This window comes from Rhinolophus sinicus, chromosome 16 (genome assembly GCF_057876585.1).
Source record: "Rhinolophus sinicus isolate RSI-liver-muscle chromosome 16, RSI-T2T, whole genome shotgun sequence".
Lineage (NCBI taxonomy): Eukaryota > Metazoa > Chordata > Mammalia > Chiroptera > Rhinolophidae > Rhinolophus > Rhinolophus sinicus.
In genome coordinates, this window is record NC_142516.1 from 79,837,672 (window position 1) to 79,860,177 (window position 22,506).

General features: G+C 52.6%; 1 protein-coding gene across 8 annotated transcripts in view; it reads right to left on the reverse strand.

Annotated features, from left to right (window-relative positions):
- Positions 1 to 1,742: 1,742 nt before the first annotated feature.
- LOC109435722 (semaphorin-4D) overlaps positions 1,743 to 22,506 on the reverse strand; it is a 95,333-nt gene continuing 74,569 nt past the window's right edge. For all 8 annotated transcript variants that reach the window (XM_074330200.2, XM_074330204.2, XM_074330203.2 and 5 more), the window contains 12 exons: positions 20,522 to 20,584; positions 18,714 to 18,812; positions 15,995 to 16,088; positions 15,244 to 15,357; positions 14,053 to 14,204; positions 12,914 to 13,089; positions 12,683 to 12,839; positions 11,391 to 11,613; positions 10,458 to 10,573; positions 5,065 to 5,237; positions 4,927 to 4,970; positions 1,743 to 4,041 (listed from right to left, as the gene is read on the reverse strand). In XM_074330200.2, the coding sequence (XP_074186301.1) occupies positions 3,134 to 4,041; positions 4,927 to 4,970; positions 5,065 to 5,237; positions 10,458 to 10,573; positions 11,391 to 11,613; positions 12,683 to 12,839; positions 12,914 to 13,089; positions 14,053 to 14,204; positions 15,244 to 15,357; positions 15,995 to 16,088; positions 18,714 to 18,812; positions 20,522 to 20,584 (2,319 nt within the window). In that variant the 3' untranslated portion in view covers positions 1,743 to 3,133. The remainder of the gene's footprint in view (positions 4,042 to 4,926; positions 4,971 to 5,064; positions 5,238 to 10,457; positions 10,574 to 11,390; positions 11,614 to 12,682; positions 12,840 to 12,913; positions 13,090 to 14,052; positions 14,205 to 15,243; positions 15,358 to 15,994; positions 16,089 to 18,713; positions 18,813 to 20,521; positions 20,585 to 22,506) is intronic.

Here is a 22,506-nt window from a genome sequence, read left to right on the forward strand (position 1 = left end):
GTGTTTGAAATACCCGGAGCGGCTTCTGTTCAGATCAGCCGCGAAGTCCGTTTCCCAGGCCCTGGTCTTCGTCCTCTCCCCATTCCAGGCTGTGTGGATGAACACAGGAGTGTGTGTGTGCACACGCCCAGCTAACAGGTAACACACACCTGAGATCACACCTAACAGCGCACAGCTCCTGACCACATGGTCTGCCTGTATCCATCCTCCTGCAGGCCCGAGGGCCTCTGCCAGATCGTGGGAACTCACCACGGCCTTCCTGGCTTTCCCTGACGGGGAGGGTCCCAGTGTGCCTAGGAGGCTGGAGCAGGTCCTGGGTGCTGCCCAAGGGGACTCACTGGCCCAGGAGCAGCCTGGGCGTCCCCACGCAGGCCTGGCCCCAGCACGGAGCAGACCCTGGAGGTCTGGCTCCACGGCCTCCCGTTCTCAAGCAACTTGCCTGGGCCACCCTGTAGCCCGTGCAGAGGCCCCAGTGACCACACATTCTAGCTCACAGCAGACACAGGATATTCAAAGGCTCAGAAGCCAACTCAACAGGGAGACAGGCAGCAGCCTGACACATAGCAGCTTCTCACAGCTTGTTTAAAAATCTCAGAACAAAAGAACAGTATTTGTTTTTTTCCTCACTAATGTCATTCATTCCCTCAGCAGATGACAGAGCTGCCACGGCCTCTAATGTCTTGTTTTCTCTTTGAGGCTATTTAGATGCTGACACATGGGAGACCTGGGCCGCCAGGCACTGCCCAACACCCAGAATGCACTTGAAAAGTGGGTTTGTCTTGTGTCTCCTTCCAATACTGCCCAATGAACGCCTCCCAGGTCCAAAGGGCTTCAGTTAGTTCGCAGTCCTTTCTGCGTTTAAATGTCACCAACAAGTCGTTAAAACAATTCCCATTCTGGAGGTTCTGAAGCTAATTTTTAAATTGCCAAATGCCACACATATCAAACCCCACTCGTTATCAAACGTAGAAGTAATCCTGTAGACTAGTGATTGGTACACCTTGGCCTTTGGGCAACATCTGGCCTGACACTAGATTTGTAAATACGGTTTGATTGATGCATAGCCACACCCACCCACTGGCAGCTTTCAGGCCACAAGGGCAGAGCTGAGCAGTTGGGACAGAAACTACAAATAAGAAACTGTGAGGCCTAAAACAGTTAACATTTCGCCTATGCAGAAACGTTGGCTGGCCCCTGCTGTCCAGAGGAATAGGTTTGGGCTGAAGGTTTAGTTTCACGGGGATCACCGAGGGACGCAGCCAGGAAGGCAGTGCTGCTGGAGGAGGCCCGCGCCCCCCAACCCCACCTGAACTGAACAGGTGCCCCGCTCACCTGCGGCCTGGCAGAAGAGGTGGAAGGTCCCCAGGGCATGCACGTGCTGGGCTTGGTCGCTGAGGAAGGGCGGCAGCAAGGTGACCCTCGGGTGGCTGTCAGGCCCCGAGCCAGAGCCCAGCCAGGGGCTTCGGGGAGAGGAAGATGAGTCGGGGCCCAGACAGGACAGGGAGGAGGACCCCGGAGGAGGGAAGGGCATAGGAGACGAGGCTGCGAGACAGAGGACAGAAAAGAGAGAGGGCACTGAGGCAGAAGTCATCAGGAACATAGCACATGCAGAGAAGAGAAACAAGCTCAGGAAAAGAAAGGGCCCAGTGCTATCCTGGCCCCCTGCCCAGGCCGTGCGTGCCACGCCTGTCACACATGCGGGAGGGAGGCCCCATAGCCTCAGCAAGTCACGTGCCCACATCAAGGATATAAGATTCTCATTTATTCGGTTACTTTCCAAATGTATACAATTTAAAGTAGAAAAATAAAAACAAAGTAAATCTTATAAAACACAAATGTTTACACCAAAACAGTCGAATCCTATCATGCTGGAAGATGAGACTGTCCACACAGGCACACAGAAATCCAGAGTTCATTGCTCTTTGCCATGGAAAAAAAGTCTCCTCTTGTGGGCGTTTGGACAGCGGGAAGTGGTGTGTGAAGTCAGTGGTGTTACACTGCACTGCCCCTCACACCTTGCAGACGGCGCCAGGCCACGCAGGTCTGCCACTGTGGCGTCTGTGGGCAGCGGTGGTCACAGGCCCATTCCCCCCGCTGCCCGGCTCTCCTCCAGCTGTGGACGGCTCAGGTCAGCCATGTGGAAAGTCTGGGTGGGTAAGAGGTGTGAGATGGAAGCAAAAAGAAAAAGGAGATGTTCAGATGATCAGAGTCCTGGTGAACATTCCGTCTGTCTGGACAGGAGGTTGTAACCAGTGGCCGTGGGCAATGGATTGTGAAACGCTCATCCCCTCAGCTCTGGGCCAGCCCAGCTCCACCCAGCGTCCACTGGGGCCACCGTGCCTCGCTCAAAACCCCGCCTGGTGGTCATGGGACAGTCCTCCACGCCTTCTCTTCTTCAAAAGAATTAAAACAAGATAAAAAAGTACAGAAAGAAAATCTCTCTAAAAACGACACTTCCCTCAAGGAATAAAATTTTTTTAAAAAAGTGTGCTCAAGAGACGGCTTCGTCTGCATTTCTAAAAGCAGAAAAAACATGTTTAGCAAAAGTAAGTTTATCCCTGAGAATCGTAAGCAACGTAAGCCATATCATGTCCTAACATACAACAAAATCTAGACGATGTGTATCTTCCAAATATTAAAACATCTGCTTTAGTAATTTAAAAAATAAATGACCTAACACTCCAACAAAATTAAAGCAAAGTACTAAAAAATAATTACGTGGAAGAAAAGATTCGTGCCAATCTGGACAACAGGCAATTAAGTTACCAATCTGATAAACTAAAATGTCATTTCCAATCTGGAATTAAATTATCTTTCAGTGGCCACTCTGAGGAGGGGATGCTCAATGTTCAACTCTTCCCAGGCCAGTGGCAGTCCAGCCCTCTCCCCGCCACAGTGAGGGTTCAGGTGAGATGGCGCCTGCAGGTGTGTCTCACAGAGTTTCAACCGACTGACCAAGGGAGCCCGGGTGTGAGGCTCGTCGTTTTCCGAAAGGACAAAGAGAAACCAAGTCACAAACTTGACCCAAGAGAAGGGACACAGAAAACTGAGGTGTGAGGACGACGGGCTACCTACACGGCACAGGGTGAGGTCACTGCACAGGGAACACAAAGGCCTCCCCCCGAGACAGGCCTCAGTCCCCATCTGCATCCGAGTCGGCGAACTTCAACTCGCACTTGACATCGAATGGCGTGTCCCTGACCGGGACGTCATCGATCCTCTGCGAGTCTTCCCTGTCAGTGGGTGCTCTGCTGGCCATGGTGTCCTGCTCTGTCTCGTAGCCGGTGTCCAGGGCTGGCCTGGGCTGCCCTCCGTTCTGCTGGGAGAGGCTGCCCTGCTCCACCAGCGTCTCCTTCACGCTCTGCTCGCAGTCAGAGAAGTCCGATGTGGGCTGCTTCTTCCCCAGCAGCACGGCGGAACGGAATTTTAGGCACTGGCCAGGCAGGTAGCCCTTATAGCAGTTGTAGGAAAACAGGCAGAGGCAGAGGACGAAGAAGAAGAGGAAAAGGAACATGAGGAGGCGGTTGTCACTGGACTTTAGATACATCGTCTTCTCTGAGTGGACCTGGGGGACTGTGTTGATGACAATCTTTGGTTCGCAGGACGTGCTGGTGGGCACCAGGCTGGAAGGTGTGGTGACCTGAACCGCTGGGGTCCGGGGAGAGGAGCCTTGGGTGGGCCCCTTTGCTACTTCGGGGGTAATCCTACCACCTTCTGTCCCGGTGGCCAGAATGGTGGCGGCCGCTGAGGTCCGTGAGACCGTCTTGACCTCCAGAACATGCTTGGCCACCACCTGCTTGACCGTGTTGTTCCTGACCCTCTCTTCCAACAGGCACTGGTACACCCCACTGTCTCCTTCTGAAAGGTTGAAGATGAGCAGGTTTTTCCTGCCCACCAGGCTGTACTTGGGGCTCTCGGCCTTCAGCACACCATCCTGGAACTTCCACACCACCCGCGCCAGGTTGGACTTTTGGGGGCATCTGAGTTCTGCTGTGCTGCCACGCTTGAAAAAATGCTGCCGGAAACTTTCCTTAATTTTATCTGGAACATCAAAATAAATGTGCACAGCATCAACAACCCTGCTCGCTACTCAACTTCTTTAAAAAATAGGTCAATAAGCACAAGAGGAACACAAGAGTTTCACCCACTGGAATGGAACCTTCCAGAACATGGAATCTTCCAGAACAACTAAGGAGATAAAGACATGCATGACCAAAAAACAAAGATGAGCCCTGGATGGCAGCCCACAGGGACCAAGACATCAGAGACACCTCTGAGCAGCAGAAATCCCATTTCGCACCCTCGTTTCCCAGGAGAAAACGCATCAGATGGAGAGGCTGAGTAGCTGGTCACGCGGTCTGGCGGCCACACTCTGAGCCACACTCTAAGCCATGCTTCTGCTCAAGGCCACTGCGCACATCAGCCTTGCGGTGCCCTCCTCCTAAAGTTGTCTTAACTGATGGCAGCGGTCAGGTCAGGGATGCGAGGGCAGGAGCCCAGGGGCACGTCTGCCTGCAGCTGGGATGTGCCTGACCTCCTGGCAGGTGGTGGGATCACCCAAGGGAAACGCCACCCACGACAGTCTCAGCTGCTTGAGGACTAATCTTTCCTCCCATTCACAAGAGGTACAGGTTTTGTTTAACGAGCCCGAGCTAAGAGAAGAGAGATGCATCTCAAGAGTAGACATTACAGTTTAGGACAGAGAGTGCTTTCCAATAAACGAACACACTCTGCGTGGCTTCAAACATGCTTTTCTGAAATAAAAGGGACAGACAAAGGTCACAGGGTCTGCCAAAAGGTATCTGACCTTGTTCCGAGTAGAGAAAGGAAAACAAAATGTGCAAAATGCCACACCACCAAAGCATCGTGAAAGGGTTACGAGACTGGCTATTCCTGAAGGGTGTGGAGAGAGAACGAGCAACTTACCGGGGCAAGCAGACGCATTCCCGCTCATGTCCTGAATCAGACCCCTGCAAAACAAGGGGCACAGAGTACACACATGCACGTGCTTCCCATGGTGGGGCGGGCAGGGCACCTGCATGCTACACTACCCCCGCCAGGTACCTGCTGGGGCTGCTGGTCTCATACAGGGCCACGCAGGTCGCCGTGGCCAGGCTCCAGGCGCAGTAGGGGTCCCGGGCCAACACACAGTCCTCACAGGTACTGTGCTTCCCACAGAAGGCGACGGGGGCCTGGACCACACCCGAGTTGGAACCAGCATAGATGAACCTTCTGCCCTGTGGGTGTAAAGAGATGAGAATCGGTGGGCCCGGGGCCGCCAGCAACATGACGGGAGCCAAGTGCAGGTTCTCCAGCCCAAGGGGAGCGGTGACCAAGTGCTTCCTGGAGGAAGAGAAGCCCCCCGCCCCTCGCTCAGAACTGGAGCGAGGCCAGGTCAGAGCCCAGACAAATCTGAGTGCAGCATTGTGACAATACAGGCAAGCAAACACATGATTTTTGAGCAAAATCTTCATATAACTCAGAACGCACTGGGCCTTGGCCAGTCCCTCCTTCCAGGTGCAGCGCCCACCTTCATGCTTAAGAGCAGCAGAACATGTCTCTGAGCTTGTTCAGCCCTGCTCTGGGAGGGAGACCCATTAGCTAGACACGCCCAGCCTCACCACTGGCCACAGGCTGTAGGGCACGACCTTGGAACCCAACGTGGGCACCAGAGCACAGAGTGAGATGTCCTCTGATATCTGAATCCAGTACGGCTCCCAGCAACGAGGTGCCAACAAACGCAACTGGAGAGTGAACACACGATAGTACACGGAATAACAGAAGTGAAAAGGCATCCGCTGATCACGTGTCTGCATTTATGAGGGAGCAATATGCAGATCTGGAACCTGACTGCCACGCTCAGAAGCAGAGCAAAGCAGGCTGCTCAGTGATGTGGAATGCTTGGTTTGGGATCACTGGCCACTCTCGCCACCTCCCCCCATGCCCAGTGCTGGCAGAGAGCCCCGCACACAGGCCAGCAGGGCTGGCTGATGTCTTCAGTGAGCTCGGCCAAAACGAGGGCCCCACACAAGTCCGCCCGGGCAGATCCCGGGCTTGCAATTCGGCTTGACATTCACTCTGTCCTTTGCCTGGTGCTTCCATGTCACCTTGATGTCCTAGAATGACCTCTGGTTAACATCAGAAGACTCCAAGTTTACACAGTGCTCAGGATTTAGACTCAGACAAGACATGATGGCGTTTATTCTTGGAGAACAGGTTCTCAATTAACTTCAGAGTCTGGCTGAGCTCAAAGTCCCTGGTGTCTTCTGGCCTGTGATGCACTGAAGGTCACTGAGCCACCGTGTACAACCACAGCTGAAAGGGAAGTGCCATCTGCAACAGAGTCAAACGGTGAGACAAGCGGCAGAGAACCAGGCCCAGTGCTCATCTATCTGTGTTAGTAGAGACCTGGGCAGAAGGGGCCACGTGTCCACCATATCTGTAAGGAGTGAAGGTGCCACGGATGGATCATGGTCAGGGAATCAATCACACGGTTCACAGACGTAAGGAAAACTTCCTGGGGCGAAAGGCCAAGTAGGTAACTTCCAAGGACCACCGAGGTCCACAGAGGGACCCTGGTGAGGGCATGGACTCTCACACATCACAGAACAGGTGGCCCAGACTGCCGGAGAGCCCCGACCCCTCACCCCGTTTAGGTGGCTGGGTGTGGGGAGGGCAAGCTCATCCCAGGCTGGCTCCATCCTCCCCACCACGCAGGCCGCTCATTCCCCAGCTCTGGCAGCCCCCACAAGTGTCAGCTGAGCTCCCATGAAACAACTGACAGCACCTCACAGATTCCAGTTAATGAACGTGGAAGGGAAGGGGGATAGCCAAGCACGTGGAGAATGGGCGACAGTGACCACTGCAGGCAAGGCCCACTGGTGGCGCTAAGGGAGCCCACCGTGAGGACAGTGTGGAAAATTAAACAGAGTAACTCTGAGAGTCATGTGGATTCCAGTACGGTGCCCTCCAGAGTCATCTCCCCCAAACCCTCAACCCCAGTCTAGTCACGAGAAAATGAGAAACACCAAATTAAGGGGCGTTCACCAAACACTGACCAGTTCTCTCCAAAAGTGTCAAGGCCAGCATGACAAGAACAGAGGGGCGCTGTCCCAGACCAGAAGGGAAGCACACAGATGCCTGAGGCCACATGGGACCCTGGGCCCAGAAGGACACTGTGGGAATGCGGGTATCCGCTGCCTGTAGCTCAGTGAGAACTGGGCCAGCAGAACCCTCAGGTTAGGCAGGCGTGCTTGCTCTGGCAGAAGGGCCCACAGGGACGCCCTGAACTATCACCCCAACTCTCCCTTGAATCTAGAATTATTTCAAAATAAAAAACTTTTCCAAGGCAAAGGAGAAACATCTGATCAGGGGCTGCCCAGCATCTGTGAGGTTTCTTGAGAGGCCCCTTCCCTGCGGCCTCGCGGGTCCCCACACCCCTCCGGTGATGGCACCTTCGGCCACAACACGGGGCTTCCACTGTCACGTCTTGGTTTCTGTGCACATGGGCCACAGTGGACCCTGTGGTGGGTGCTGGGAGGATGTGGGCAGAAAGAGCTGTCCAAGCAGTTTTCTCTCTTTTGCCTGTAGGCCGTGTGTCACCACTGAAGCACAACCCCATCAAAGTGAGAAGCAGCCTGCCCTGTGGGCTCCAAAACGACCACACAAAGCACATTTGCCGTGCGCCCCCAAAGAAGTCAAGTTAGGACTCAAACAGGTATTTATACACCCACGTTCATGGCAGCATCATGTATAACAGCCTAGGGATGGAAGCTACCCAAACGTCCACTAACAGATGAGCGGATAAACAAGCTGTGGTCCATCCATACAATGGAATATTATTCAGTCTCAAAAAGGAAATTCTAATACATGCTACAATACGAATGAACCTGAGGACACGATGCTAAACAAAATAGGTCAAAAGGACAAATATTATCTGATTCTACTTATACAAGGTCTCTAGAGTAGTCAAATCACAGAAATGGAAAGTAGAGTGGTGGGTGCCAGGGGCTGGGGGACGGAAGGACTGGTGACTTAGTGTGTGATGGGGTCAGTCTGAGATCTGCAACACGACAAAGTTCTGGAGATGGATATGGCGATGGCCGCATGACAATGGGAATGCACTTAACGCTGCTGAGCACACGTAAAAACAGTTAAATTTTATGTGGTGTCCATTTACAATACAAAAACAAACCAAATGCACTTGCCACCAGGTGATAGGAGGCAGTGACAAGGACAGCACCTATGGGAAACGGGAGGGGCTGTGTGCGGTCCTGTCTGTACATCCACAGCCCTGCAGCAGGTGCTCACCAGTTTTCTACAAGAGGCCAGGCATGATTGACTCAGACCTTGCGGTCTGGCAGCCATACTCCAAGTCACACTCGACACGCTTCTGCTCAAGGCCACTGTGTACATCAGCCTGTGGTGCCCTCCTCCTAAAGTTGTCTTAACTGATGGCAGCGGTCAGGTGAGGGATGTGAGGGCAGGAGCCCAGGGGCACGTCTGCCTGCAGCTGGGACGTGCCTGGGTGCATGGGGGAGCTCTTTTCACCCCTGAACACACCGCTTCATGCTGGCCCAGCAGCGCTGCGGCCACTGCCAACTCATCCTGAGCCCACCGGCTTTAGGAGAAGGTGTGGGAAGCCATGGTGTGCAGGGTGCATTTCTACCTATTCCATGCAACAGGGCCACACCCAGTGCAGGGGGCTCCTGTGGGGAGAGGCAACCTGTTCCCTTGGGCACCAGGCTTTTTATAAGTCCAGCCCCCACCCTGGACGTGGCCACATGACCAAGTCCTGGACCAAGGCATGTGAGCAGAGGACTGACCCATAACCACCCACACCTGCCCCTGCCTCCTTCCCTTCCTTCCTCCTTCCACCTATGGGATCGGCACCCAAGTGTTCCAAAAGCCTTGGGTTTAAGACAGCACGGTCTCGGCCAGCCTGGGTCCCTGAATGACATTATGGAACAGAGCAGTGCTGTGTTTTCAACACATGTCTGCGCTGAGGTCCAACCTTTGCTCTGATGAGTACTCAACAATTTGGAGGCCTCCAGGGTGCTGGCCCCAGCAACTGAGGGACATGGTGGCGGTGGGAAGGGCTTCTGCAGCTCCTTCTTTCAACGTCAGGTGGCCCACTGCCCGGAGCCAAGGGAGGCCCCCCAAACTGGGTGGAGACCCCTGCCAAGAACGAGGCAGGGAGGAATCCCTGAGGGACCGTGGGGACAACCTCCTTCCAGTGTGAAGCCCCACCCATACCTGGCGAGGGAGGGCTGCTGGGAGTGCAGAGGTCAAAATGAAATGCTCAGCAGCAGAGCAGCGTAGGACAACGAGGCCTGAGGCCCTGGAGCAAGGCTCTGAAACAGGGTCAGGTGGGAAAGGCCAAGTGATGGGCGGGCCGGTGGCCAAGGGCAATATGACACACGGCCCACTTCCAATTTTCAGTGCTAACCCTGGCATTGCCAATGTCCCAGAAGCCATTAGCTCAGGGTCACAATGTGGGGATACGCATAAGGAGAAGTAAGATCCTCAGCCACAGTCACAGGGTGGCAACAGGCCAGGCCCCCCTATGTATGGTCTGCTGTCCCCATTGTACAGATCAGGAAACAGGCAAGACTGGCCTGCTTGGGCTCATGCAGGCACCGTGGAGCCAGGGTTTAGAACGGGAGACCTGGAGCCTGGCCTGTGATCTCTATATGGCTCCAGCCCAGCTATAAAACGGGTGCATATTCCCCAGGCCTCCACGGATGGATGCCAGGGGACAGCCTGCTGTCCACGGGGCAAACCCAACCCCCTGGCTGTTTCTATACAGCCTACCAGCTAATAATTGGTTTCACATTTTTAATTGGTTGAAGAAAAATCAAAGAAATAATATTTGTGACATGAAATGAAAATTTCATGAACTGCAAGCTCAGTGTCCATAACAAAGGCTTTGCAGGAACAAAGCCAGGCTGATCCACACCACTCTTGTGCTACAAGGCAGAGACCGAGACCGTGGGGCCGTCAAAGCCTCAACACTCATGCTTGGCCCTTTACAGAAAACACCTGCCGACCCTGATGTAGGAGTTCGCACCTCGTCTAAGGGGAGGGAGTGGTACCCAGAGTAAGGTTTTCTATGCTGATGAGTAAGCTGCATCAGCAGCGTACCATGGACAGGGTCTCACCCTCACCAAGTTCAGGGCACAGGAAGTGTTTTTGTTGTAGGTCAACCCCCACCCTCCACCCCAGCATCATGTCGGCCCCAACAACTCAGGGAGGTTCTGCCAACTTTCAGGAGAAAGTACCATCTCCCCAGTCTGCCTTCCCGCCATCCCAAACCCCACGGTGCACTGAAGAACTTTCCGTAAGAGCCCAAGTGTTGGCTCGTCTGGGCCAAAGGGGCCTCCCCGGCCGTAGCCCTGGTATCACCGAGGCTTAAGGCCACGAGAAGGCCACCCTGCCCAACCATGCAGACACTTTACCTGCTTGGAAGATAGCAGCAAGGTCTGGACTGGCTCCATGTCCTGGAAGAGCTGTGTCTCCTCGATGATGTGGACATCGTTCTCAAGGCTGATGGCTTTGTGCAGGGCACCCCGGTCTGCAAGGTCAAGGCACAGGTCAGTGACCCACCCCAGAAGGCGAGTGTGGCGCTGCCTGCTGCCGGCCACAGCAGCAAACAGTCACCCTTCTCCCTCTCCACTCGCTTCCTGAGCAAGACGTACAAACAGACAGCATTTTTACATTAGAGTTAGAAAAAGGAAAAGTCACTGGCAAAATAAATAGAAACTCAAGTGGCAAGGATTAATTCCCAGTGTTTTAAAAGAATAAACGAATGTTTCATTGTTGACGCCAACACCCTTATCAGCACAGCTGATCTGATCTGTGCCATCAGATCAAATTATAAGTGGCTTTTGGTCCACTGGCCCCCTGGGGATGCCATCCTTCGAGGGGTCCGCGGCACGTGAGGGCACAGCCCACCAATTGCTCAGAGGCATAGCTGGAAAGCCCCCAGGGTGAACCTTGACGCCCACCAGCTGCTGCTGCACCTGGCCACCAACTCCCATTCCAGAAAGACTTGCTTCCTAGACCCTGGGCTTCCAGGGAGGCAGCATCTCCCACGGCAGGTCAGGACAGGTCTCGACGAGGCACGGTGGACGAACGTGCTGTCTGCCTGCTGTCACGCAGGCTCTCTTTGTACCAGCCCAGACCCACCAGACCTGAATTTCCAGATCTGGACCAGGACTGGCATTTCTAACCAGTGCCCCAGGTGGTGTGATGGTCACAGAGATCTGGAGCCAGCCAGGTGTGGAGAGATCTCAGAAACAGAAATTACTCGGGGTACCTGGGGAAACGCTGGCTCCACTCGGCAAACATCAGCTAGATTTACCAAGGCTGTGACCAGGGCTGGGACCCACCTGTGCTGACAAACATGATGTCATAGACGGTGCCATCCAGGGCCCGGGTCCTGTCCACCACGATCTGTGTGTAGTTCACATCGCTTTTGATCAGCCTGGGCCTGTTGTCGATGGGCACCACGGAGTCGTCCATCAGGGGGTGGTCTTTCACAAACTGCAGCGTCTTGTCTGGCAGGTTGAGGGAGCTGGAGAAGTTGGCCGCCCGGGCCTCGCGGTTGATGCACTGCAAGGAGCAGACCACCACTGTAAACCGCACGCCACAGACAGCCCCACACACTCTGCACAAAGCCCGGGCTTACCAGGGGCGTGAACCTGAAGCCTCCACAGCGGATTTCTTGAAAAAGGGGAAAAACCAAGATGGCCATTCCCCAGGAATCTGAAGAGAATTATAACGCACTAGGAAATGCAACTGTCTTTATCCACAAGATGTAACTGTGTTTCACGACATATAGTCAGTGAAGTAATTTTGATCTATTTATGAATAAAAAAGCATCAAGCTTTTGAAATAAAAAAACAAACACTTATCACTTGCTAGCTCTCCCACAAGAAGACTGGTAAAAATCGCTAAAAAGTGGTCCAATTCTAAAGAGCATAAAGATCAAGAGCATGAAGGATTCTTTTTTTTGTCCTGGCTCCTGGTGGGCATAACACAAAATTCCTGACTCCCAGGGGACATGTTTTAGTTAATGATATGCACAGAAGGAATGAGGACTGGTGTCAGAGGCGGTGCATCCCGGGGGAGGATGGCCCCAGGGGTAAGCTCCAGGCACCAGGCCGCTCCCTCCAGTAACAGCCCCACCTCTGGGCCATGCACACAGCCGGACACACCAGTCACAGAATGAACACACAGAGCTGAATCACCCAAGAAGTCGATCGGCCTAGAAACTGATTTCTACATAAAATTCACTACTTTTAGGGGACAAAAGTGTGATTCGTATTAGTGAATGGAGAATACAGCTCATCTCTTTGCAAGAAATCATGTGTTTCTCTACAGGACACAGAAAATGGAACAGACCTAATTATGTTATGCAATGCTAATGCCACAAAACACCCACCAGCCAGAATAGACTCCGGTTTGGGCAGTATGCAGCAAAGGCAATTACGCAACACACCAAAGAGAGGAACACAGGAAAAGGAGTGTGCTTGTAGCCCTGCCCAGTCCCAGGGGAACGCCCACTCCCTACGTGGACTGACCCACACCCTGGCGTGGCACAAGGTCTGTGCAGCATGGCTGGCCCCACACTGCGTTCCAGGCTCTGGGTCTTCCCGCAGCCCAGGCGCCTGTCACTCACCGCGCCGGGCCTTGGTGTGGGCACGGCCCCATTGTAGCGCACCCACTTGGTGTGGGACTGCTCCACTGTGGCGCTCTGCATGTACTTCCCGCGGGAGAAGACTGCCTCGACTGTGGACAGGTTGTAGGCGCACACAGCCGACAGCCCCACGTTGTTCCTGGGGAAGAAGGGGCCGCGTGAGTGCCTGGAGGCTGGGCGTGAGGCGAGAAGCCCTGCCGGCCCGGCACTTACAGCTGTGGGGTGAAGACTCCGTAGAGCACAGGCTCCTTTAGGCCTGGGGACCTGAGGACGAAGATGTCCCTCAGCACATTGAAGACGAGGTTGCTGTCTGGCCTGGAGCAGATGAGCCTGGCCTTTAGGAAGGACGTCCACTTCTTCTGTAAGGTCCTCAAGCCGCCCTGGTCCCCCTGAAACGCAAGTTTGTGTGTGGTAAGGTGAGGGCAGAGGCCCTGGGAGCAGGTGATAAATGAGGCACTCGGGCCCGGAATTGCTCTGCCTGAATAAAATGAAGCCACAACTGAAAAAGAGAGCCAGCTGCTCACAAAGACGTGACCGCAGCACTCCCAGGCAGCTTGGGTCACACATTAAACCAACCAACAAAGCCCTGGAGATGAAAAGTCACCCATGGCAGCTAAAACAACTGTTTGAATCTACCCACACCCAGGTTCACAGTGGCCGTCCTTGCACACTTTTGTTTTGGCCCTTCGGCCTGTGTCACGACCCATCCATGAGTGACCGACCCATGGCACCAGGAGCCAGCGGACACGTTGGCTCCTGTCTCTCTTAGGCCAATGTGTGCAGGTCTGGTCTTCCCCAAAAGACCTTCCACACGGGAGGTCGGATCTTCACTTCCTTTCTACCCAAGTTTTCTGCCACAGTGCTTTGGACCTGCCAGGTTCTCCATAAACATTTTTCAGTGACATAAAAACACATAAAACATACCTGCTGTAACTTAGTCTGGAGAAAAATACTGAAACTCAGAAATATGGATGCAGAAGTATATAAAATTGAAGTGTCCTTATTTATTTTGGACACAAAACACAGCCCTCCCCAACTTCACAATGGAATAGTGAAATCCCAATTCCAACAGAATTTGGTTAACAGGGAATAAAACTACCTTTCTGTAACCCTAGGGAGGTCTGAGGAAGGTGCATCAAAAGCAGAACCCCCAAGGACAGGAAGCTAATCTCCCGCGGCTCGGGTGCCAAACTCCCTCAGTTTCCAGGGAGCATCCCAGATGCTGCAGGAGGAAGGATATCCACACTGGTATCTGTGGCACGGAGGAAGTGTGGGCCTGGGCGAGGTGACTAATCCTTCAGATGTGCTGTGCCAACGGGTGGAACCAAAGAGAAATGGGGGACTGGCCTCACCTTGCACACCCGTGCTACCCGGGGGATCACCAGCTTGAAGACAAACTCATACTCCACAGACACCTCTGTGAAGAAGAAGTAGATCCTGTCGTCCTCGCCTTCGGCACTGTCTGGGCTCTCTCGAATCAAGTCAGCATGCACAAAGCTGGGCTCTGCAGGGGAGATACTGAGTAATGCCTGCACACAGAAGGCCCCGGGCAAGTCCCTGCACATATGCATGGACCTATGCATGTCCCTGAACATGCCGAGGGGCCATGGTACCTCCCCGCACACACTGAGGGCCTCGGCCACCTCCCCTGGCACACAAGGAGGGGGCTGGGCACACCCCTGCATGCAACGAGGGACTTCAGCACCTCCCTGCAAGACATGGGAGAGTGCATGTGCCATTTCCCAAACTAAGTTCAGGGTCCGGGAGTGAAGGTGGCACCCTTCTCAGCCAACTTAGCCCAAGGGGCTGCCCGGGATGTGGTTCTAAAGCACACCCTCCTGGTCCAGCTGGAGAACACAAGACTGAGCCTCCCCACTGGCAGGTAGCGTGGGGGCCCAGCGATCCAGATCCCACCGTCCCCGGAGACCTACTAGCAGATGTACATTTGCTGGTTTAAACAACACGTGCCTCAAATGGAAACTGCCAACCACCAAGTCCAGGCCCCAGGGCTCTGGCTGCCTGGCCACCCCATACCGAGGAGGAGCCTGCCATCCCTTGTCTCCCAGACCACGCGCCTTGACAGTCTAGGAGGCTTCGAAGCCCAGGCCCTGCTGGACAGTGTCCAGGCGAAAGCCTCCTGTGAGCAGCCAGGAGCCGTCTGCATCGTGAATGCAATGTGGACACACGATGTTCAGAGATAACATGATAGCATCGCACACTGATCTGACCACCCTGAGCTCCCACTGACCACCAGACCATCACTTTATGAAAGCCCCTCAGATCCATTTTGCAGGAGTGGTGAAGGTGGCCTTCAAACAGCGCTCTCTTAGTGGAGAAGCAAATACCGAAGCCCAGGGATGCTGGCTGTGGAGCCTGGGGCAGCTCCGGCAGTGCCCCCACCACACCAGCTAACAAGAGCTCTAGGATGCCCATGTGATGTTGAGCCAGCAAAAGGAGCAATACAGCGGGGCAGGGGGTGTCTCTCCTGGCAAGGAAGCTGCCTGAGTAGAAACACACCTCCGATGACCACCCCCACGTCTTACCGTTGAGCCAAGGTATCGCGTACTCCGTTCTCAGAGGACTGTGGGAAGAATTTCGGGAGATGATGGGCTCACTTCCCAAGAAGTTATATGACGTCCCGGAATAAAGCTCTCCGTCTTCAGGGCCCAGGAAGAAAGAGGAGAAGGGCGTCAGCACCAGTGCAGGGGATTGATGCCTAACACCTCCCCTTCCTGTACAGCCCGACATGAGCCCCTCCGAGGACACAGAGGGACCACCACCTGCTTCTGGGACGTGCCTTCTGTTTCCTTTCTTCGACATGGATAGTCTTATGCTACGCACTAAACTGTACTTTATGAGAGTCAGGGTTAATAACAAGCAATTCCTGCATCAGGAAACTAAGGAACATGACAGCAGGTGCGCACAGGCTCAGAGTCTGCTTGCCTCAGTGCACAAGACCGCTCCAGGCCTCAGTCACCAATGTCCCCTCAAATGAGACTGTCGACTCCACGTGACCTAGTAACCCCGCTGACCTGCACAAACCATGGGTATAAAATAAGCTCTCCCCACAGATCGGACTCGTGGACCGTGGTGGGTCTGGCTACCTTTTTGAACAATGAATTCTAAAGCTCCTGTCAGATGGCCTAAGGAGACGCACACGTACCTTCGTGAGGACAGTGAATACAGAAGGGAAACGGGGAGACTACTGGGAAGGGAGAGGTACTGAGTGTCCTGTGTGTGCTCAACACGACAGCACAGCCCTGCCAGTGACAGGTATCCCAGAGGATGACTCACCGACCATGACAGATGTGTAGCTTTGTGCTGGGTCAAAGGGACACCTTCCTTTGCCATCTTCATTTTTCCCCAGAAATTGAAAGGACGTTAGGTTCTTGAAAAGAAAGAGTATCGCAAAATATCTGAATTTCTGTAGTAATAATGCATCTTTGTTGTATCATTTAATTTGGACTTGCTATTCTGAGGGGACCAAGGGAAGAGCGTGTGTGCGGCCAGCCATGGGAAGCCCAGGTGTGAACGCCGTCACCCCGGTACCCCGGAACGCTGACACCCTTGAGAGTTACTCAAGATCTTGGAGGCTCAGTTTACTCATCTATGAGATGAAGATGGTCATGCCGGTGGCTGTAGGATCGTAAAGCAGCCAGGACAAGCTGAATATGTAAGTGAATGGAAGGCCGCACGCAGGATTTTAGTATCAACAAAGATGGCATTCAAAGCAGTGGACTGTACTGTCGAATAAACAGGTATCAGGAAAAAAACAGCAGAATCTCTACCTAATTCCACCCACCAAGATATACACCTTTCTGGTATCTTGGGACAATCTCTCCTTAACTGATGAGAGAACCCAATACCATGTGAGAAAAAAACCAGACAGATGCCACACATGAAAAACTGGACAGCTTTTGTACACACCGTGCTTCCCTGAAAATAAGACCTAGTCAGACAATCAGCTCTAATGTGTCTTTTGGAGCAAAAATTAATATAAGACCCAGTCTTATTTTACTATAAGACCGGGTCTTACGTAATATAATATAACATTATATAATATAATATAACATAATATAATATAAGACTGGGTCTTATATTAATTTTTGCTCCAAAAGATGCATTAGAGCTGATTGTCAGGCTAGGTCTTATTTTCAGGGAAACACGGCAGAAAAAGTGGGACAGAGCTCAACAAGTGACAAACTAGGGGAAATGCCTGCAAAATGACAGATGAGGCATTTCCATCCATGCACACATGAGAAGCTTATACAAAGTACAGTAAGAAAGCACATCCCAGGAGGAGAACTATAGAAAAAAAAAAAAGTGAAAAACCAGCAAATGAGAGGAGAAACCCGTCCAGGCAGCAAAGATAAGAAAGGATGTGTGAGCTGCTGGAAACCCATCTGTCACAGTGAGGGGACTGGAGACACGGTTTCAGACACAGAGGCCAGGGCTCAGGGGCGACGAAGAGCTGTAGTAACATTTTCGTCAGGCTGCTTAAAATGTACAGGTTGTCACCTCTTAGGTTAGGAAGTCTGACCTGGGGTGACAGCGCACCCCACTGATGTGAATCATTGATCACATCTCTAGAGATGTTTGGGGGGGCTCTTGGCAGAAATCTGAACGGAGACTGGAGAGGAAATGAAATTGGGGAATTACTGGAAATTTTAGATACAATGACAAACTTAAATATGTAGGAAAATGTCATTATTCTTAGGAGATGCTTGTGAAAACATTTAGGGGTCATGGGTCACACTTCAGCATGTGCACACACTCGTTCCTAATAAATGTGCAATCTTGGTGGTTAGGACACATGTACAGTATCAATTTTTCTGTCAGCCTAAAAAGATTTATTAGAAATACTGGGAAAGATTATAGGTCTAGATTTAAAAGAAATACATGATTCCCTGACCTCAACCACGGACATGTCTGTGAAATTTAAGTTTAAATTCCAGTATTTTAAGCTTCTGATTACTAGAGTTCAGCCAGGAAATTCTTTGATGTACAAAATGTTTCCCTTATGGAAAAAGAAACTAAGTCTGTCTTTGAGGGCCGAGGGTCTCAACACGTAGGGAGAGTCAAGGATGTGATGCAGGTGAGGGACGGAGACAGTTCTGCTTCTAACACAGCTCAGCATCCTTGTGTCCTGTTGTCACTCCTCAAATGGGGTGCGTTCCAGCATCTGCAAAGCTGGGAGAAATTTGCATCCCAAAAGCAGACACCGGGTGGTGACAGCCCAAGGCCAGGCTGGTGGACATGCTGTCCCAGTCAGCTTAGGCTGCTGGGACAAAGCACACAGACTGTGTGGTTTCAACCACACAATCATTCCTCACAGCTCTGGAGGCCGGAAGGCCTAGGTCAGGGAACCAGCACGATTGATTCCTGGTGAGGACTCTTCTCCTGCCTGCAGACGGCCACCTTCTCGCTGTGTCCGAACACGGAGAGGGATCTCTGGTGTCTCCTCCTTTGCTTATAAGGCCATCAATCCTATTGGATCAGGACTCCTCCCTATGACCTCATTTAACCTCAGTCACCTCTCCACAGGGCCCATCTCCAAATACCAAGGGGGATTAGGGCTTCAACATATGGATTTTGGGGGGACACAATCATTCAGCCCATAACATATGTGAACCAAGAACTTGCAGTCTAGGACTAGAAATCATGACTTTCCACTTGACCAGACCCACGTAACAGGGAGCTCTCCCTCAAAAAACACAAAACATGAAAAAGAGGAGGCAAGATACTGGATCAGGTCACATTGGTGTCTCTGTCAACAGTGCAGTTCCCAGAAGGTCCCCCATGGCTGGCGCTACACCATGGGCCATGATCCATGGGTCCTGCCTGCACGCTGCCCCCAGTTCTAGTGGTTCACAGACAGGACACCAGGACCTGCAGGCGGCAGCGAGTGGCTGGAGCCCCTCCTCACACACACAGCTGGCAGTTAAAACAGGCTTCTGTTGTGTGGAGCCCCACGCTGCTGTAATGCTGACCAGCGGAGGGGCCCAGGTCTTACCAGGTGGTCACAGGCTGGCTGGAAGGCGTTGGTCCCACACACGTAAAGGGCAGTGGCACCGAGCGGCTGCAGCACTCGGATGTAGTTGAGACATTCTGTCTACGAGGAGGAGAAATGCCCGGGTCAACCACCACCAGCTTCCACGGGACACCCTCCACCACCCACACAGGTCACACCGCTCACTGCAGAGCTCAGAGCCAGCAAGGCACGTGCCAACATTCGCTCCCTGATGACCGCCCGCATTGTGCACTGACTGTGTCCTCTCACCGTGGTCTCGGATGCATTCCACCTTCCAGCACCAGCTCGACCTGCCAGCCACAGTGAGAGCAGGCTCTCTGAGATACCAACCCGCCCCTGGACAAACCTCAATCTGCAAGTGGCCTGAGTGCTTTTGTCTCTGCAGCACCCATAGGCTGGCTGTCAGGTGCCACATGGATTTCACTGCAGGCACTAATTTATACCCAGCAAGTATGTGCTGGCTGAAACGCAATGGCAGCTGACCTTAAGTCTTATCCACTCACCACAGAAAAAATGCTTTTACTCTCACTGGACACACAAACCATCCATTGTCGCCAGGCCTGTAGAGGTGCACGCTGGGCAGGATCCCCCAGGCCTTCCTTGTCTCTGGGGGACCCCACCTTCCTCACCCCAACACATAAAACTGGAAACAGCAATTCAGGAGTGGGTGTGGCTGGCCCGCCCAGCCCAGGGGAGAGGCTGGGCTAATGAGGGGGCTCCGAGCCTGGCTCCACATCAGAAAGGCCAGCAGGAAACCAGATGCCACTTAGGGACCCACTCACTATTTTAGACTGAAATGTACTTGGATTATATGTGCTACAGTCTGAAATTATCTCTGCTCAGTCAAGTTTTTGTGCTGTGACTGCCTTTAAACTGGTTGGGAGTAATGCGTCCTCCCCCACAAGAGCTGGGAGGGATCCCTGTCTGCTGCACGGCCTCCACGCGGGCAAGGCCCTGGTCTAATTTAGCTGGGAGACAACTCCCTGCGACATCTGTGATTACATTGAAATGGCTGCACTTTCCCTCATTTCCTAAAGTAACTTCAGATTTACTGACTGCAGTGAAAGTATTTAGCATTTGGCTAAAGAAATCACTTATCTTTTAAAAAAATGTTTTAATTGTTTTGAAATTAGCCAACCACTGCTGAAATTTGCCGTAACTCAGCTATCTTGACCCACTTTCGAGGAGGAAGGGGCTCTGAGACTCTGAGACCCCGACACCAGCCCAGCAGGAGGTGGGGAGTAACCCAGAGCTCGGAGAGACGGACACTCGGCCCAGCCCCTCGCCTGGCCAGCACACTGACCCTGACACGCGCCCCACAACTCCCTGCATGGCCACCACACTGAGGTACCCAGGATCTCCTACAGAAGGAACAGGTTTTCAAGGGATGGGTGTTGCCAAAACCCAGAAATCCTGCAGCAACCCCTCCAGGCTGATGGGGTACTGGGAGACATAAACCCTGCATCTTACACCAGGAGCCAACAGGCATCAGAAATCGTTTTCCAGAGTTTTAGGCTATTGGAATACATTCAATTTAGTTCAACTTCAAAAAGTATTTCTCAAATGCCTACTATCTGGAACTAATTAAAGAAAAAAGCCTACTATGTCTGGCACTTGCTTTGGGAGACGCAATCTTCCCGTTTGGGAATAAAGGGATGGATGACATGCAAGGTCATTCTTGAGGGACCTGAACAAAACGCCAGGCTGCGTTCTAAAAGGAGAGGTTTTCAGAAGGTGAAAATAACTAGGAAATACCGGGGTGTCTTTTGGTAGCTTGCAAAAATAATTACCTGTTTTGATTTCCCCTTTTCTGCGCATTTTGCTTTTTTATCTTCTGAGACCTTCCAATATGCCTGGTAGGAGGAATGAGAGTCATTTCAGTGCATAGCCCCCTTTTGAAAGGAGATACTGGCATAAGAATGTACAGTTTACAAAGCACACAATGGCACTGAGAGCAGATACTCCCCCCGAGACAGCGAAATCTGAGATCGCAGAGCGAGGCTTAGAGAGCAAACGCTGCAGCCAAGGAGCATCGGGGCCTGTGAAGGCTCCCACTGGCTTCCTTGTCTCGGAGCCAACAGGGCCGCAAAGGGCGATCCCAGACCCCGTTATTCACTGCAAACAGCAGCAAACGGCAAACTACTGCAAGAAGGGAGGGTTATATTTATCCAAAAGCTAACATACACACGCTTTCACACATCGAAGTGGGTTTTTTATCCATTCAAATGTGACTGTAAAGTAAAAAAAAAAAGCCTTGACATTTACATCCACTCTCAGCAGAAGGACAGGATTATGATTCTGTTAATTTACGTAACGGCAGCTGTCGAGGGCGCCAGACCAACCCCGCCCTCAGGTCGAGAGCCTCTGCCAAGACCTGAGCTCCCGCCTCTCACGCCAGTAGACGTGTGATCAGGACCTTGAGGCCAGAGGGGCCCTCACCCTCCAGAGGATGGAACACAGCGGCCGCAGGACGGAAGGCTCCCACAGCTCTGCCCCATCTGCTGTGTGCTGGCCCATGATTAATGCTAAAGAAATGTGTGAGTGTGTGTGTGTGTGTGTGTGTGTGTGTGTGTGTGTGTATATGTATGTTTTTTTTTTTTAACTTTTTCTTCTCTTTTACACATAGGAGGCCCTACAGCCTCTCCCTCACCCCAAGGGCTCACAGTGATGCCATTAACAGAGCAATGAGCGGCTCTCACTGAGCACCCAGGGGGTCACATGTGCACTTTGTTTTCAAAGGATAGTGACCAGAATTTCACTTACGTGTCAAACAGAAATTAGGCACTATGCTAGACTCTAGAGCGTGAGACAAAACAGAACAAAAAAACAAGAGGTCTGGAGACAGGAAATGCACAAGATGAACCTGAGGCACCTGGACTTCAGAGACTGAGAAGACACGCCGACCACCGAGGGCTCAGAAAGCAAGGAGGGCTGCCACCAGCCAGGGAAGGGACAATCTGAGCACCGAGTGAGGAGCTGGCTGAAAATGGATCAAGGGACTTCAAAACATTTAAATCCACGAGTCTGTGGTCATACTGAAAAATCAGAAAAGTCACTGTCTCCCTTTGGAGAGAACTCACTCAGCATTTTGAAAACCGGTAAATAAAAGCAAAGGTTTCAAGCACCAATCCTACCATTTCCAAAGGAACTGGCCTGGGGGACATGAAGAGCCAGTGACGGGCATTTCCCCTGTAAAGGCGATTTCCGGTCACAGACGCAGAAGGAAGGGGAGATTTGGAACTCCCCATTTTGCAATCTCTGGTGCACACGTGGCTCCAGACTGCACGGCCACGGACTGGGTGCCACGGCATTCAGCTGCCTCAGTGGCTGCATGACCTGCCTATACTAAGGACACCAGAAGCCAGACTGAGGCTGAGGGCCAGCAGGACTACAGAGTGGCTCTCCCAGTGAGGGGACCCAGGGAGCCCCGAAGGACAGAGTGCCTGGGGACTTGGATGGCCTGATCTCCACTGGATTCAAATTGAATAGTCAAACCTCATTTATCTGCGAGTCTGAAATCTGAACACTGATTATTTGGCATTAATTTCTTGGATGTGATACTGGTATTTTGGTTATTTTTGAAGAAAAGGAGTCATTTCCTTTGGGAGATGCCCAGGGAAACACAAATGACAAGTGTGTACCTGGGGTTTGCTTCAAAGTCGTGGATGGAGCAGAGGGGGGACGGGAGGGAGGACGAGGGGCCAAGCCCGCCTGCAGGAGCTGCCATGGGCACAGTCTGTGGCGTCATTCCCTCTACTCCTGTGTACCCTGCGAC